The sequence below is a fragment of the Cyanistes caeruleus genome, chromosome 24 (assembly GCF_971803275.1).
Source record: "Cyanistes caeruleus chromosome 24, bCyaCae1.hap1.1, whole genome shotgun sequence".
Lineage (NCBI taxonomy): Eukaryota > Metazoa > Chordata > Aves > Passeriformes > Paridae > Cyanistes > Cyanistes caeruleus.
The window spans coordinates 439,931-457,667 of NC_141724.1; the positions used below are offsets into that span (position 1 = coordinate 439,931).

Below are 17,737 nucleotides of genomic sequence, written 5' to 3' on the forward strand. Positions count from 1 at the left end.
AACCACGAGTGTGAGATCAAAGCAGGGCTCTTGCCTTGTGCTCTGCTCACTTTGGAGCTTTTAGCCTGGGTTGGCTCATAATTCCAAGAATTCCCAAGTGGCTGGAAGCAGATCCTGCACCAGGAACTTGCTGCAGAGCTTTGGGCCAGAGCAGTGTGGAAATCCTGCTGGGCTGTCAGACATGGAAAGGGGCCGGGGCCGTGCTCTGGGAAGGGACAGGGGACAATCAGAGATGGCCTCAAAGCCAAGCCCTTGGTTTCCAAAAGCCCACGGGCAGGGCAAGGCTGCAGAGCAAAGCTGGGGTGGGGACTGTCCATGGGAATCAGCACCTTGGGATGAGGGACAGCTCTGGGAACCTCACAGGGACACCAGGACATCCTGCTCTGCTCCCCAGTGATCCCAAATACATCCCCCAGCCCTTCACGCCTCCCCCTCTGCCTCCTGCTGCAAAAGGGGCTCACAGTGGCTCGTTTCCCTTGGAGGGTTTTTGAAGCCAAGGTCCCCTTAAAAACTCCTGAGGGATGCTGAGAGAATCTGGGATATAATTGCTCACACATCTCTATCAAATATTTCCAGTGTTGGTCCAAGAAAATGAAAGCAGAACCTTATTATGAGAGGTCATTTCTTAGGGACACTTCCACGATTCAGTATTCTGGTTTTCCTTATAAGGAAGCCAAAATTACCCAAAAGTTGTTAAAAGTTTTACTAAAAGGTATTATTGAGGCAGTAGAACTGAAGGACTTTTCCTAGAAGAGAGAAAGGAAAAGGCAGAATGAGAGAGCAAAAGGGAAAGAGGGAAAGAAGAGAGAGTTAAAGAGAAAAGAGAGAGAAAGAAACAGAAAATACATAGATTAAAAAAACAAGACAGAAGAAGGAATATTTTCGCTTCAGACTATCTGCAGCAAGCTTGCTTTTGACTTTCATACTCTATTTAAAAATACAAAATTGGGAGCATTGAAAAAGAGCTCCCAAATTAGCTTTTTAATAGAGATGGGAAGTTAAAAGGGGCCGAGTCATGGGGGAAAAGCGATTCAGAATCACAGCCAGGGCAGCCCCGGCACAGAGTGAGGCCAGAGCACGCCCCAGAGAGAGAGGAGTCAGGAAGTTTTATGAAGTGGTGACACTGTAAATCACAGAAAAATCTCTTATACCAGCAAAAGCCAAATGACATTTCTGGTTCTGCTTTCTTCTGAGCATCTGCAGAGGGAAAGAGCAAGTGGAGATATAGGGAGGGTTTAAAAGTGGAAAGCAGTTCTAAGGACATCTAATAAAGATGGATTCAGGATGCTTTGATATGTTCAAATTCTTACAGCCACTGCAAGTTTCTCACCAAAGTTTTAGGATTCACTTTGCACACAACTGTTCAGTCCAGCATACAACTCTTAATATCCAAAATCTAAAGATTATGATACACTCTGGGAACCTGTTAGCTCCTCTGCAGACACTGTAATGCAGATTACAAATGTTATTGGGGGAGGCTACCTTTGGGGAGGGCTACTCAGGGCCTGACATTCAGAAATTAGTGTTGTTTTTTTAATAATTGCATTGAATTGGAGGAAATTTGACCCTGAATTGGATGGATCTGCTTGAGGTTCAGTTGTACCTTAAGATAAATTTCACCACTGATCGTGTGGTTAAGCATTGGAACAGGCTGCCCAGGGAGGTGGTGGAGTCACCACCCCTGGAAGTGTTCCAAAAATGAGATGTGGCACTTTGTGACATGGTTTAGAAGGCATGGTGGGATTTGGTCACAGGCTGGACTTCACGATCTTGGAGTTCTTTTCCAACCTCAATAATTCCATGATAGGGTCCTGCTTTCAGAGTTTCCAGAACCAGATCGTTGATTTGTTGAAATGTTGAGGATTTGGAGATCTTTCCCTATTTTTATTAGTTTTTTTTTTCTCTAGAAGAAGGTCTTGGATTTAGAGCTCTGTAAAAACGACCCCTGGTCACTGCTGGCTGTACCTGTTTCCCTTTTTTAAGGTACCAGAGGCACCTCAAACCCCCCAACACACAGCCCATGCTCCCAGTGATGCATCTGCAGGAGCATCTCCTGCCCCTGACAGTGCAACCCCTGCAGGACCCCTCCTTACACCCCCCTCTTCCCCAGCGCAGGGAGCCGGATCTGGATCCGCACTGTGGGGGTGCTGTGGCCACCAGCCACCCCCAGCCTGTGCTGCCCTGCCCATCGCTCCATCCATGGATTCCATCCATCCATCCATGGATTCCATCCATCCATCCATCCATCCATCCATCCATGGATTCCATCCATCCATCCATCCATCCATCCATCCATCCATCCATCGTCCATCCATCCATCATCCATCCATCCATCATCCATCATCCATCCATCCATCCATCCATCCATCCATCCATCCATCCATCCATCATCCATCATCCATCCCTCCATCCATCCATCATCCATCCATCCATCATCCATCCATCATCCATCCGTCATCCATCCATCATCCATCCATCATCCATCCATCCATCATCCATCCATCATCCATCCATCCATCCATCCATCCATCATCCATCCATCATCCATCCATCCATCCATCCATCCATCCATCCATCCATCCATCCATCATTCATCCATCCATCCATCCATCATCCATCCATCATCCATCCATCCATCCATCATCCATCCATCCATCCCTCCATCCATCCATCCATCATCCATCATCCATCCCTCCATCCATCCCGGGGGTCCCACACCCGCTGCCCTGCCCAGCGCTCCATGCCGAGCTCCGCGCCCGGCGCCGCTCTCTCCGGGTGACACCTGCCGGCGGCTCTGCGGGCGGGCGGCGGGCGGGGACGCGGCCGTGTGCGGGGAGCCCCCGCCGCCCCCCGCCCCGCGCCGCCGCCCCTCCGCGCTGAGCTGTCCCCGGCCCCGCCGCTCGCCGCCGCTCGCCAGCCCCGTGCCCATCGCCGCTCTCCGCCGCTCCCCATCGCTCCCCATCGCTCCCCATCGCTCCCCATCGCTCCCCATCGCTCCCCATCGCTCCCCATCGCTCCCCATCGCTCTCCGCCGCCGCCCCGCGCCCGCGCACTCGGCGCAGCCCCGCGCTCCGCTCCCGGCAGCCGCATGGCCGCGGAGGCACCGGGCGGGCGGCCACGGCCGGGAGCGCCCTGCGGAGGTGAGAGGGTCCCCGGGGAGGGCGGGGGGCGGAAAGGGAGCGGCCCCGGGGGGTGCGGGGGACACCGGCCCCGGGATGTGCGGGGGACACCGGCCCCGGGATGTGCGGGGGACACCGGCCCCGGGATGTGCGGGGGACACCGGCCCCAAAGCTTCACCTGCGGGCGGGGCGGGGGCAGCGGGTGCCCCCGGCCGCTCCCACTCCTGCTGCCCTCCCGCTCCTCGCCGCTACCGGCTCCGCACATCCCTGATAGCCCGGAACAGCCCTGATAGCCCGGAACAGCCCCGATAGCCCGGCACAGCCCCGCACAGCCCCGCACAGCCCGGCACAGCCCCGCACAGCCCGGCACAGCCCCGCACAGCCCGGAACAGCCCCGATAGCCCCGCACATCCCTGATAGCCCCGCACAGCCCGGCACAGCCCCGCACAGCCCGGCACAGCCCCGCACAGCCCCGCACAGCCCCGCACAGCCCGGAACAGCCCCGATAGCCCCGCACATCCCTGATAGCCCCGCACAGCCCGGCACAGCCCCGCACAGCCCGGCACAGCCCCGCACAGCCCCGCACAGCCCCGCACAGCCCGGCACAGCCCCGCACAGCCTCGCTGCCGGCGGTAAGCTCGGGCTGAGCCGCCCAGGAGCCGAGGCGATGCGAGGCAGGCGAGCCCCGCTCGCTCCGGTGCGTTCTGCTCTGACTTTGTGGAAAGCATCAACTCTCGCTGCGGCGCCAGAGCCGGGAGCTGCCCGGCAGAGCAGGGCAAGGCTGGCTCGCTCTGATTCGGGCTTGTGGTTATTTACTTAATGGAAACTCGACAGCAAACAGATAAATGAGAGAGGCTCTGAGCGTGCCGAGCCCAACTTCTGAGCGTGGATGAAAGAGGGATGCTGAGGTGGTGTGGAGACAGGACTGGTAAGAGCTGCCAAGGAGCAGGGCAAGGCAGAACAGCAGGACGAGGGGCAAAGGGAAAGGTGGTGGGAAGGAAGAGAGGAGAAGATGATAGGGGAAAGATCGGTTTAAACCCGAACGATTTCTTTTTATTCCTGAATGTAGCCTCCCGCCCTGGCCGAGGTGCTGGGTGTAGGTTTGTGATGCTGGAGGAATCGCTCGTTTCCTTGCCCAGAATGAATCCCTCCTGCCCTGTCCCCGCCTGACCGGGAGCCAGCAGGGACACGCGGGGAGCTCCGGGATAGAGCCGTGAAGTTCATCCCATTCTTTCCCCCCTTCATCTCCCCCTCGGCACATTAGCATGCAGGGTAGGCTCCGGTGTGTATTTAACGACTCCATTTGCCGGCGCTGTCAGCTCACACCGCCCTTCCCAGCCGCCTCCCGGAGCAGCCCCGGCCCCAGCCCCGGCCGCCCCGGGCACCTCCGGGCCCCGGGGCCGCTCCCAGCGGGGCTGGGCAGCGAGGGCAGAGCGGAGAGCGGGGCTGCAGCGCCAGGCGAGCCCAGGAGAGACGCGGAGAGAGCCTCCGTCTCGGCAGCAATGAGCGAGAAGCTGTTTAGTCATCTCTCTATATATACTTTCACAATGACGATCACATTTACTGATTGCTTCTGACTGCAATTTAGAGAGGGAGGCAAGAGGCAGGCAGCACAGCTCACCTTTTATCCTGAGGAGTGGCTGCTCCCCCTTCCTTCCCGTTCCCCACATTCAGCCCTGCTTTGGGCTTTGCTCTCCAGGTAAGGCAGCGCTGCAAGATGGGGCTCTCCGGGCTGGGAGGGAGGCAGGGAGGGGAGAACTTTGCATGCATTTATCCTACGCCTGTTGCTTTTGCTCCGAAATCTCCCCAACAGACGGAGGGAGTGAGTGTTTTGCAGAAAGTTTTATTTTCTGCTGCTGCTGGAGGGGAAGGAATGTGTGACTGACAGAAGACACCGAGGCTTTGGCTGACATATTTTGCTTTAAAGCAAAGGTCCCTTTGCTGCCTGAGCCTGGCCCAACAAGGACAGGAGAGGGAAGGAGGAATGATCTCCAGGCTCCTCTCTCCCATTAGCAGTGTCTTCTCAAGAAACTCGCAGTGTGTTTATGGGTCCGATTTCAGAACAGCCCTGTCTGCTTCTAGAAAGGGACACACTGGGATTTTTGCTTTGTGTCTGCTCTCTTGAGATGATGGAGGGACATTGATCAGTGTGCTATTGCCGTGGCAGCTGAAGTGGTAAGAACCCATCCTTTATTTCTGGACTCTCTAGGTGAACAGTCCTTACTGTTCTCTATCAAGTTTTCCTCCTGAGCTTTGCTGAGCCAGCCTTGGCTCTCGGGTTTTTGCTCCAAGCCGGGTGGGACCTGGGTGCCCCCGGAGCGGCTGCGGCGGAGCTGGCGCTGGTCGGGAGGGACCCCGAGGAGCCCTGGGAGGGGACAGGGGACTCGTGCTCAGCCTTTTCTATCAAATTTCCTTGACTGTTTCACTGTCCCCATAGTTATCTAAAGAAAACAGATTCTTTTCTCTACAGATACTTTTTTAAATCAGGAAGAAAATGATTCTATTTTGTGTAGCAGGTCTTCTAAATGTCATCAGCAGGGTGCCGGTCTGCTGTGAACCAGTTCCTTTTAAATTACACGCAGAAATGATGGTAATTAAAATTAGAAATATGGGTATAGCTAAATATATGCTTGTTAGAATTAGAGTGTGTCTGTTTTCTATGAGAGCTCCAGAGACTGTCAACAGTACATTAGATTTTGAGTCCAGCCAATTGCTTTCCAGCCTAAACAGACTGGTTAGCAGTCACCAAAATCCAAGCAGGCAGAAGAGGAGGATTCTTTCTACATTCTGGAATTCTGCATTCTAGATAAATGAGTTACTTCATTTTTTTTTTGACTCAGCTTAGGTTGTGCAGGTCAGAATTATAAATCCAGTCCTCTCTCTCTCTCTCTCCCAATATTCTTTCACTTCCTTCAGGGAGTAGTAGAGTTCCAAGGACTCATGGACAAGAAAAAGCAAAGCCTCTGCAACGGGGAATTTCACTTCCCTTCTCACTCTGGGTCCTTCAGATAATTTACAGCTGAAAAAGCTTCCTCTTCTGTGTATTTTGAGGATCAAATGGGACAGATTGAATGTAACTCTGAGAACGAAGCTGGCTGTGCTCTGTTGTTCTAACCAGCTGCATCTCTTGGACCCAGAGAAATGGGAACTAAATTTCCACACAAGAATTCCCCTTTCTTTCTCTTTTGCTTTAATCTCCTGTCCCTTTCATAGCTGAGATATTTATAGTTTCCCCACATATACTGCCAGCATGAAAGGACCCATTTTATCTTTTAAAAATTGATTTAAAAATGTGTAAGTCACTTATGAGTTACCAGTGCTTTATTGGAACAATTATATGTGAAGTATTTATAGTGCCTCAGCAGCTAATGTAGGTAACCTGGAATCTACAGCCAAAGTTATCAAAGTACAGAAGAGGTTTCTAACGTGCTTCCCCTGAGAAATCAGGGGAGATGAGGATCCAATGTGCTGAAACTGCTCAGGTCACCAGTCAGTCCTGGCAGAAGGACTCTGGTGATGGTGCTAAGGGAAATTAAAACCCAGGGAAGTCGGTTTGCCAGCAGGGAAAGCAGGAACAAGATGCCTTTTCTTGGTTTCTCAGTTATTTGCCTGTACATATTTGGTGACTAATGGATGAAACAGTTCTTATTTTGCTGCCTCCTGCTCTGAAGTGTTTCATGGGAGTTAAAAGATCCACCACTGGTGGTAGAAGGCTGCAGTGTGAGCCCACGGAGCCCCTGGAGATGCCCTTTCAGCTGAGGGCTGGGGGAGCTGCTCCAAGTCACACAGAGAGAGTTTCTGGTCCCCAGGGCGGCCGGGCCGGCGCGATCCGCGCAGGAAATTCCTCCTTGGGGGGAGAGAAAAAAGTGCTGCTTTAACACTGAACGATTCTTCAGAGGGAAACACTGGGGGATGTTTGCTCCAGTGCCATGTAGATCAGCAAAGTGTCTCCTTGGGATAAGCATCGCTCTGGGTTATTGCATGTTCCGTAATTACCAAGGCTCTTCAGCAGCAGTTAGACGCTCGCACGAGGGATTTCAATTGTCCTTTAGACAGTAAAATTGCACAGGAAGATGCTCCACATTAAGGTGATGAATGTTAATTTGCCCCAAAGAGGAAAAGCATTTCTCTGAGCACTTCAGGCATTTTCACATGGACTGGTTCCATCATTTTTTATTCAGTGTTTTGATGGTCCATTGGAATCAATAAAGCTGCAGCCTTACCGGCTGGAATGCCAGCTTTCATATAAGTTCAAAACTTGAGAGTAAAACTGCCTACAAAGATACAATTAGGCTTTGAGGCAGTGGAATCAATGGAATTGATAAATTGACTTTTGATAGGGCTCCTAATGCACCTTGTATGACCTTTCTTCAGATAATTTCATGGTAGAATTAGAAAAGCACTAGGGAAGTGAAAGTAAAAACAAGTTAAAACAAAAGTTAAAGACTGTAAGAACTCTGACCAAAGATCAAAAAGATAAATTCATGGCTAGATCAGAATGCAAAAACTATTTAAACTTCAAGAGAATGTTGGCCTCCGGTGGCTGAGGATCTGGACAGCTTGGGATATTCCTCATCTAAAAATCCAAGCGTACAGTGAACATGTTTTGTTTCAACCTAGGAGTCCTTCAGTTCTTCAGCTGAAGGATTCTTCCCCTGCAAGACAGGAAAAAAACAAAGCAACTTCCTGCTGGGAAGAAATTCTCCAGCTTTGGAGCCTTCCTTCATTCCAGTGTTCTTGGTATTTGTTAGCTTAATCCATCAGCCTTCAGACCTGGGACTGAAGCTTAGGGGTGCTCAGGTATTCTGAACAATGTTTCCCGAAAATCAGAATTTTCCTCTGGTCCAGTGGAGGCTGCAGTGTTTGCCAAGAGGAAACTCCACCTCTCAATGAAGGAGAGCAGCAGAAAACTGCTGCTGAGGCCAGGCCTTGAATTAAAGATGGAACACAGCTGGTGAAAACCAGAGAAATATTTCCATTTCTTTCAACTAAAGATGTTCTTAGTGCAAGATTCAGAACATACTGAACTTGTTTAAGACTGGAAATGCAGCTAAGCCCAGTCATGGGTTTTGGTGGTGTACGATTCCACTGCAGGCTGATTTCACTGGAGTTCCCAGCTCTTTCTTGACAGCTGTAGTTAAACTGATGAGCACAGGAGGCTTACACCTGGGGAATTATGGATTAGTCTTGTTTGTGAGGAAGCAAATATAAATTACTGTGTTTATGCTACTTTTAAAATGCTTTTAATGAGGAATCATTTGCTATTCAAAATTTCAATCTATAATAATGCCATAACCCCGCTGAGCTGATTATCATGTGCCTTGTTCAACATCATTCTTCACCTGGGAGGTGAGGGTGAGGCAGTGGTGTGAACCTCTCGTGTCTGTGCTCATCCTGGGCTCTTCCAGCCAGCGGGGCAGGCCCCGTGTGACTGTGTGCTGTGTTCTCTTCTGTGTTCCAGATGGAACTGCTCTGACTCCCAGCAGGTCCCAGGAGCACCCCAAGCCTCATCTCCAGTAACACGGCCCGGGCTCACCATGGCAGCAGGAGTGGCAGCGTGGTTGCCCTTCGCCAGGGCGGCTGCCATAGGATGGATGCCGGTGGCCAACTGTCCCATGCCACTGGCTCCAACGGAGAAGAACAAGAGGCAGGATGAGCTGATCATCCTCAATGTGAGTGGCAGGCGTTTCCAGACCTGGAGGACTACACTGGAGAGGTACCCGGACACTCTCCTGGGCAGCACGGAGAAGGAGTTCTTCTTCAATGAAGACACCAAGGAGTATTTCTTTGACCGGGACCCCGAGGTCTTCAGGTGCATCCTCAATTTTTATAGAACTGGCAAGCTGCACTACCCCAGGTACGAGTGCATCTCTGCCTACGACGAAGAGCTCGCCTTCTACGGGATCCTTCCCGAGATCATCGGGGACTGCTGCTACGAAGAGTACAAGGACAGGAAGCGGGAGAACGCGGAGCGGCTGATGGATGACAACGACTCGGAGAACAACCAGGAGGGCTCCATGCCCTCGCTGAGCTTCCGGCAGACCATGTGGCGAGCCTTCGAGAACCCCCACACCAGCACCTTAGCCTTAGTCTTTTACTACGTCACCGGGTTCTTTATCGCCGTGTCTGTGATCACCAACGTGGTGGAGACCGTGCCCTGCGGCACCGTGCCGGGTAACAAGGAGCTGCCCTGCGGGGAGCGCTACGCCGTGGCTTTCTTTTGCCTGGACACGGCGTGCGTGATGATCTTCACCGTCGAGTACCTGCTGAGACTCTTCGCGGCGCCCAGCCGCTACCGCTTCATCCGCAGCGTGATGAGCATCATCGACGTGGTGGCCATCATGCCCTACTACATCGGCCTGGTGATGACCAACAACGAGGACGTCAGCGGAGCCTTTGTCACGCTAAGGGTTTTTAGGGTTTTCAGGATTTTCAAGTTCTCCCGCCATTCCCAAGGCCTGAGGATCTTGGGCTACACTTTGAAGAGCTGTGCCTCCGAGCTTGGCTTTCTCCTCTTTTCCCTCACTATGGCAATCATCATCTTTGCAACTGTGATGTTTTATGCAGAGAAAGGGTCCTCGGCAAGCAAATTCACCAGTATTCCTGCTTCCTTTTGGTACACTATTGTAACCATGACAACACTGGGGTGAGTATTACTTTTCCTTTTCCTGAGCAGCAGGCAAGCATGCACTGGGAGCTTGACTTCAGCTTCTTCTCAGCGTTTTCCTGGGTGCATGTTCGAGAAGGGGCTGGAAGCGTTGAGGGCTTGATTATTCTTTGCCTTACAACTTGTGCAATTTGTGTGCAGTTGTATAAACCAGAAAAAGCACTTACACCCACTTGACAAATGCTCGGCACCACGGTAAATGAGCGCAGGGGGAGCAGAGTGGTGGAGTAGCAGGTTGTGATTCATTCCTGCAGGAGGGAAAAGCTGACCCGACTGCAAGGGGCTGGGAGGGAGAGCTCTGTTCTCTCTGACATTGCCCCAGCCCTGCGCTCACACAAAGCTGCTGATGGATCTGTTGTGTCTCGTTGCAATGTCACTCGTTGTTTCTCCCCTTGGCTTGCCAGCAACTACAGATTTGCTGAATTCAAGTGGATGTTGTGGGTCACTGTACTGGAATGCTCAGTGATGGCCAGGACATGAGCTGGTTTTTACTGAATCCAGCAGGATTGGGGTTTCTCGTCTGTGTTTAGCTGTGAGTCTGAGAACCGGGCGTGCTGTGGTGGTTGCAGTAGAATTTCAAACGTTCCCATGGACAGGTACAAAGATAATGAAATCAAAGCAAGGGGAATGTAGCCTGGAGGGCACTTTCCCCCCTTGGATTTCATTTCTGTCTCACAGATATTGCAACTAAGATTACAGATTTGTGCTTCTGCTGCTCTGAACTAAAACCTCTGCGAGCAGAATGGCCAAACCCTCACCCTGACAAGGTTATGTAGAGGAAAGTGGGCATTGCAGGCTGCTGCTTCAGGCACACATAAAGCCAGGAGCGAGTGCAATCTCCTCTTCCCACACATCAGAACCATACAGGAAGTTTAGAGTTACTTTGCAAAGAGTTTTCCCACTGGAGATTTCACACAGTGTAATATTCAGATGTAGACAATTCTCCTCCTTGTAACACAGTGACCACTTTTTCTCTAAACTGCTTTTGATTTTAAACACTTCTCTGTGCCTATTATACAGGAACAGGCTCACAGTAGCACTTTTTAATTATTAAAATCATAATTCAGCTGTCAGAAAGGCGCCGAATCTGGGAACATGACAACTGAAAGCCTGAATTTCTTCATTAAGTGCAAGTGTAGAACCTGTTTGTCATAGTCACCTACAGATCTCTTATTCTTCCTTTTTAATAACTAAGCAAAGTTTGCAAGTTTATGGAAAAAGCTGTTCCTTACTCTGGGAAAGGCAGCGCTTGGAAATCAGAGCTGGGCTTTGCATCCCAGCACTGCCCCACGCTGGGGCCCAGCTTTCCATATTCTGACTGGTCCAAACTGGTCAGTTCCCCCCTCCTGACCCCACCACTGTATCAGATCAGCTTCAGAGGGACCCCTGCCTTGGGTGGCTCCTTCCCGTGCCTCTGCACGAGGGGAGATGTGTGAAAATCCAGTTCCATTTTCAGATTCCTGTTTAATAATGATCCCATCCAGCCCTGCCTGGACACAGCCTGCACCCGTCCACGCTTGTGCTGTCACATCTCTGACAGGAGCCTCGGGGCCAGGGGCCATCCTGGGTGGGTTGGGAAGGGCTCCAGTACGTGCAGAATGTGCTGGAGAGCAGCTGGGCTCTGCTCCTGCCTCGGTTTGGGTCCCTTTCCCTCCCTTCCTGAGCACAGGGACAAACCCAGCGCTCCCAAGGACCTCAGAGTGTTCCCAACTTGTAATCTCAGAAATCATAGAGGAACAAGTGCCGGGAAGGAGTTGACATGGATTTAAGAAATCAGACATTTAAACATGGCTTTGTCAGGGTTCATTGGGAAGGGACCTATAAAATGCTGTCAGTCTTAAAACTGAGACTCCTGAGACTGGTTTGGGTTGTTTGACTGATTTTTGGGTTGTTTCCACCTTCCTTTCCCCTGTGTGGGGTGGGGGTTAACCTCCTGGAGGAGTTCACCATCTAGGGCTAACCCTCCTGGCCCCTTCCTCTCCCCAAAAATCCTTCCAGTTCTGACAAACTGGCACTTTCAGACAATATTTCATATACATCTTTCTTCAGAAGTCTTTTCAATCTGTTAGGAAGGATCTTGTTACTAATGAGAGTCCTGGCAATTCCAGCTGCACAGGTGCTGCCAGAAATGCAGCCAAGGTCTCCAACGTGCTGCTCAAGCCATCAGATGCACTTCACTGCTTGGATTTCAGCAGCACTCAGAGCTTTCACAGAGATCTTAAATATGTCCTGCCTTTTGCCCTTAATAGTTCAGCCAGCATCTAAAACAAGAAGCTATGAAGCACAACAGTTTTTAACTCAAAACCATAGATATATATCTACATGTAGTTTGTTTTCACCACCAATGTGTTTAAATTTAAGTGAAGGTTTCCCCGAGGCTGGAATGCCACCATTGCTTTGACAGAGAGCCTTAGAGGAGAGGTCTGGAATGTGCAGGAAAACTTTTTCCCTGATCCTAGGATGAACTCCATTTGTGTAGAACAAAAGTTTACTTACAACAAACAAGCAAACAAAGCCAAGAGTAGGAGACCATTAACCCTCCCTCACTGTACTGTGCATCAGCTGCTCTCCCAAATTCCCGAGTATCTTTGGGATACAATTACACTTCCAGACTGACCCGTAAATAAAAGGCAATGCAAATGCATTTCTTCTTGAAGGTGAAGCCCAGCATCAATAAATAACCTCTGGTTTTGGTGGGGTTACCATGCAAAACAGTTTAGAGAAATTTAGGATGACTTGCAGGCTCCTTAGGCAGTTAACAGGGAGCCAGGTACAGCAGCTTTTCTGGAGTGGGAAACAAAGCAAAGGAATTAAATTATACTGACCCTGCATCTCCAATCCCTCTGCTGTGCTCATCAGCCCTGGTTTAACAGAGGCTGTTTTTAATTTAACACAATTTAAATTTTGCTCAGGAGGCTTTCTAATGAAAGCATTATTCTTGGGTGCATCTTAAATCAATCTGAATTACTGAAACAACTATTCAAAATTAATTCAAAATCAGCTCTCCTATTCATGCAGAAACATTTTTCTCAAGAGGCCAACAGCTCCCCATCTCCTCTCGACAGCCCCAGTGCCACGAGCTCTGCCTTTGCCAGCCCCTTCCTGTGTCCTGCAGGAGCTTCTGACCCCAGCTCAGGGGTGCAAGTGCTGCCAAGAGCAGCAGAGGAGCAGTGCCAGGCCCATCCATGGCCCTGTGCTGGCTTTTAGCTAATTCAGTATGCAATCACTGGGTTTACATCTCTATGGAAATGTGTTAATGAGAGTGAATTTGGTTCCCTTGGTACCAGTGCATTGGTTTTCATGGAATCACAGAACAGTGAGGGTTGGAAGGGACCTTAAAGCCCAGCTCATTCCAACCCCCAGCCACTTTCCACTAGCCCAGGCTGCTCCAAGCCCCACCCAGTACTCAGTTTAATTCACTTTTAGGGAGTGATAGGGATGGGGAAGCCTCAGGTTCTGCTGCTGCCCCTCGTGTGCAGCACAAACACAAAACCTGTGTCACCCCACTAAACCCCATGCCAGTTTTGCCCAGAGAAAGTGTTTTCTAAGCTTTTTACAGCTGTTTTCATTTCATCTGACAGCAGCAGTATGTTTCACTCCTAGGCAGTGTCTATGACCTGCAGCAGAGGCATCAAACTGTAGCTGTGAAAACCTGAGTGCCACATCTTCCTGCAGCCCTGCTGGGCATCCCCGAGAGGGAAGGGAGACCTGGGATGGTTTGGGTTGGAGGGACCTTGGAGCCCATCCAGTGTCACCCCTGATACAGCAGGGACACCTCTCACTGTCCCAGGCTGCTCCAGCCCCATCCAGCCTGGCCTTGGGCACTGCCAGGGATCCAGGGGCTGCTCTGGGCACCTGTGCCAGGTCCTGCCCACGCTCATATTGCTTCCCAATATCCCATCCAGCCCTGCCCTCTGGATGCCATTGTGGGAAGACATTTCCCCTTGTCCTGTCAGTCCATGCCCATGTAAAATGTTCTACATTTAAATTCTAGCTCATTGAAATGAGCTCTTTAGGCACTGGAAGGTGCCGCAAGCAAGGAATATTACTGGGGGGAATTGTCACCGAGACATTTGGGCTGTTTTTGTCAAGAAAGCAGCAGTGGCACAGCCTGAGCACTCAGTGAGTGCCACAGAGGCTGGTGCTGGCTTTGGTTTGTCCTGAGGGATACACTGTGCAGCTTTCTCTCGCTCAGAAAAGCTGAGCTCCCACAGCTCAGCGCCCTCGGGGTGCTCGTCAGAGAATCTCTCTGGCTGACTGTCGCCTTTACAATTTGCAAAGGCTTTTAGAGCCCTATCCCTCTTTCAGGTTGGGCTGCACTGCTCCATGGCTTTCAAAGACACAGCTCAGTGCACTTGGACAACACAGGCCCATCTGTATAATTCATTTAAGGAACCAGGTTAACGCTGGGAAGTCGATAAAACAGCCCTGCTGGCCTGGTTATGTCAACAGCCTGATCTGGAGCAGGAGCTGGAATTTCTTAGAAGGTTTATTAGCTGAGTGTGTAGAGAGCAGGGGTTTGAGGGTCTGTTTGGTTTGTCTTGGCTCAGTGTTGCCTCTGCCAAATGTGGATCGGAGCGAACACGAGCGAGCGGGCTCGCTGAGAGAACATCAGCCTCTGTTTTGCTTATTTCTGGGTTTTTCTCCTCTTTGCTGGTGCTCAGTCCCCAGGAGAGGGGTCGGAGTGTGAGCGGTGCCGTGGCACGTGGGGGCCGTGGTGCTGCCAGCTGGGCTGAGCCCCCAGCACGTTCCAGCGCTCGCTGCCAGCACCGTGAGAGCAGAGCGAGCTCTGATTTCTGCTCAGCACAACCACTCAGGCTGATAGTAACCTTCATTCACCCTCCTTCACGCAGACTGAGAGCAGTGTGCAAGGAAGGAAAATAATAAATCATCTCTGGAGCGCTGCCACTCCCGGCTCCTCGGGAAAGATTGTTGTTTGGGCCAGGAGTCACGGTGTGCGTGTCAGGACTTTGGGAGCCTCCATTAAACTGGATCAGCAAAAACTTCTCGAATAGGAACACCACTTTGCATGTTTAACATCACCAGTGGGAAGATGGGGGAGATGTGGGGAGTTTCCTTTGTGAAGGAAGGTGCTGGGATTTCATCACTCACCATTTCCCACACGGTCAACAATTCCTTATATCCACGGGCCAGAGAACTGCCGGAATTTAATACACAGAAAGTCCAATCAAGCCATGAATTGATGGAGCTACACAAAGAGGCCATTTCCTTGAGCTTTCATTCTCTTCACTCCAGCTTCATCTTATACAAAACGTGTATCAATTTTCTTCTCCTAATGGATTTACAGATACTGTGTGTGAAATGTCTTTGTATCAGAAACTACAGATGGAACCTTTTCCCTTCACTATCTTGATATAAATCTCAGGCAAGCATCTCATTTTTAAGCTATTTGTATTCACCAGAACCCCAGAAGTATTAAAATACCTTTATTCATTCTTAGAGCAAGTGGAATACACTAGATGCTTTTTTTTCTTCTCTTAAAAAAAATTATCCATCCTTACGCTTTTTGTGCCTTTGGATATTTGTAACAGTTGCACGTATGTGCAAACGCACCATTTTTAATGTGCAAGACAAAATAACTTGCCTTCAGGGTAACTCATTGTGTGAGAAGTGAATTATTTTGAATAAGGCTAAGAAATGGTGCTGACTAAAATTGTAACGTGACTGCTAAATTTACCAGTGGAAGCCTTGGCAGGGATGCATCTATAGCAACTGATTTACAGATTTTTTTTCTGATCTCCTCTTTCTTTCCCCCCACCCTTTTCTTTCTAACCTGCCTCACAGTAAGTGCCTGAGAAATAGAGATTAAAGATAACATTGCATTTTCATTGGAGATGGAGGGAAGTGATTGGCGTGCTGACTGGATCTGGGCTATTTTTAGTCTCATAAAACGATAATTTCATAACAGAGCTGACCCAGTAAAAGTAATCAGTTTACAGACATCAGCTGGAAATAAGGGACAGAGTAGGCACTGTCAGTCCGAGAGCAGGGAGAGGGGAAGGGAAGTTAAAGGCCCTGGAACAAATTAGCCCAAATGAATCAGGTTCCTCAACTGATTACAGCCCACGGGTACAGGGAGAGGAGCACAGGGAGCAGCACCATCCTCATCCTCACAAGCACATCTGGCCATCACATCCTCACCCAGCCCTGCTGCCTTGGCACAGGTTTAGCACAGGACCCCCAGCCTGAGATAAACCCCAACTTGTTTTAATGTCAGGAAAAGAACAGGAGAAGTTTGTTCTGCACTTTCTTCAGGGATCTGTGCTTTCAAGAGCTTGGAGCGACAGGACAAGGGGGAATGGCTTCAAAATGCAGGAGAGAAGAGAGGCTGGGGAGGATTGGCCCAGGGTGCCCAGAGCAGCTGGGGCTGCCCCTGGACCCCTACAAGTGCCCAAGGCCAGGCTGGAAGGGTCTTGGAGCAGCCTGGGACAGTGGAAGGTGTCCCTGCCCATGGCAGAAGGATTAAATCAAGACGATCTTTAAAGCCTTTTCCACCCCAAACCAATGTGTGTTTCTGGGGATGGGGACAGCAGTGACCAGACACAGCCTCTTCCCAGGTGTGTCCCAGGCACGAAATGGAATCACCTCATCAAAAAATAAAAAAAGAAAAAAGAAAAAAAATACAAAAAGGGTACGATAAAGAAAGAAACTTTTCCTGAGCATGGGCCAGCACTGCTCCCTGGCAGCTGCCCCATGCCCAGCTCAGTGCCCGGTGACCCGGGGAACTGCAGAAGGTGAAGAAGAAAAGAGCTGCAATTATTGCCTCCCACTCTCACTGCTTCACCACCTAGCACAGAAATTCTTTTCTGTCAAATCCCACCACATCCATTGTGAACTGGTTAATATTTTCCTCCAGTGAAGGCAGAGAGATGAATGTTTTTCCTGCAGACCAGAAGACAGGCAGCATTCAGCCCAAGCTCTGCCTTCTCCTGGACAGACAATGCCTGCAGAAACAGATTGTGTCTATTTAACTATTTACCACTGCTACATTAGAACACACTCAAGGGCTGTAATTCACCTCTTAAAGTTACAAGTAAGTGCGGAAGAGTTATTTTAAAATCAATATCTAACAGAATGCCATTGTTCCAACATTTAAACCTGCTGGGAAATTACTAGGAGGCATGTGGCAAGTCAAATCACTGCCTGCCAGAGGAGGAAACAATTCATTACTCCTTCTGAAGGTGCGAGCCTTTCCTGGCTTTTCATCCTGCTTCGCAGCCTCAGAGCGACGCTGGAACATCTGGCTCTTTCTTTCCCTCATTCCTCCCCGATTTTGCTTTTCTTCTGCCTTTCCATCGTGGACTTTTTCTGTCCCACGCGGGGCCGTGCGGGTTTGGGGCTGCCAGGGCACTGTCCCGGGTTTGGAGCTGCCAGGGCACTGTCCCGGGTTCGGGGCTGCCAGGGCACTGTCCCGGGTTTGGAGCTGCCAGGGCACTGTCCCGGGTTTGGGGCTGCCAGGGCACTGTCCCGGGTTTGGAGCTGCCAGGGCACTGTCCCGGGTTTGGAGCTGCCAGGGCACTGTCCCGGGTTTGGGGCTGCCAGGGCACTGTCCCGGGTTTGGGGATGCCAGGGCACTGTCCCGGGTTTGGAGCTGCCAGGGCACTGTCCCGGGTTTGGAGCTGCCAGGGCACTGTCCCCGCTGTCCCTGCAGATGCCGAGAGGCAGAGCTGAGGCTGAATCTCCTCTCTCCTCTCTGAAATCATCAGCCAGGAGCCGAGCAGAGCCGGGCTGGGCTCCCGGAGTCCCCTCTCCATCCCCTCCTGCCCCGCTCCGGAGCGCTGCAGCAGCATCGCCTGGGGAAGCTCTGCTCTCATCTCCCCCTGCCATCTGCAGCAAAATTAAAGCACAGATCAGCTTTGGCTTTTTGCCCTCAGGACTTTGTGAAATTTGGCCGATGTACATGCCCAGAAAGCCCTTGAGAAGGGCTGTT

General features: G+C 50.8%; 1 protein-coding gene across 5 annotated transcripts in view; it reads left to right on the plus strand.

Annotated features, from left to right (window-relative positions):
- Positions 1-2,897: 2,897 nt before the first annotated feature.
- Positions 2,898-17,737, plus strand: part of KCND3 (potassium voltage-gated channel subfamily D member 3) — a 104,359-nt gene continuing 89,519 nt past the window's right edge. The window contains exons 1-2 of one of the 5 annotated variants that reach the window (XM_086862305.1): positions 2,898-3,140; positions 8,581-9,765. In XM_086862305.1, the coding sequence (XP_086718431.1) occupies positions 8,657-9,765 (1,109 nt within the window). In that variant the 5' untranslated portion in view covers positions 2,898-3,140; positions 8,581-8,656. Of the gene's footprint in view, positions 3,141-3,868; positions 4,048-4,495; positions 4,819-4,900; positions 5,295-8,580; positions 9,766-17,737 lie in introns of those variants that run through there. The other 4 variants (XM_086862309.1, XM_086862308.1, XM_086862306.1 and 1 more) reach the window with 4 other exon arrangements.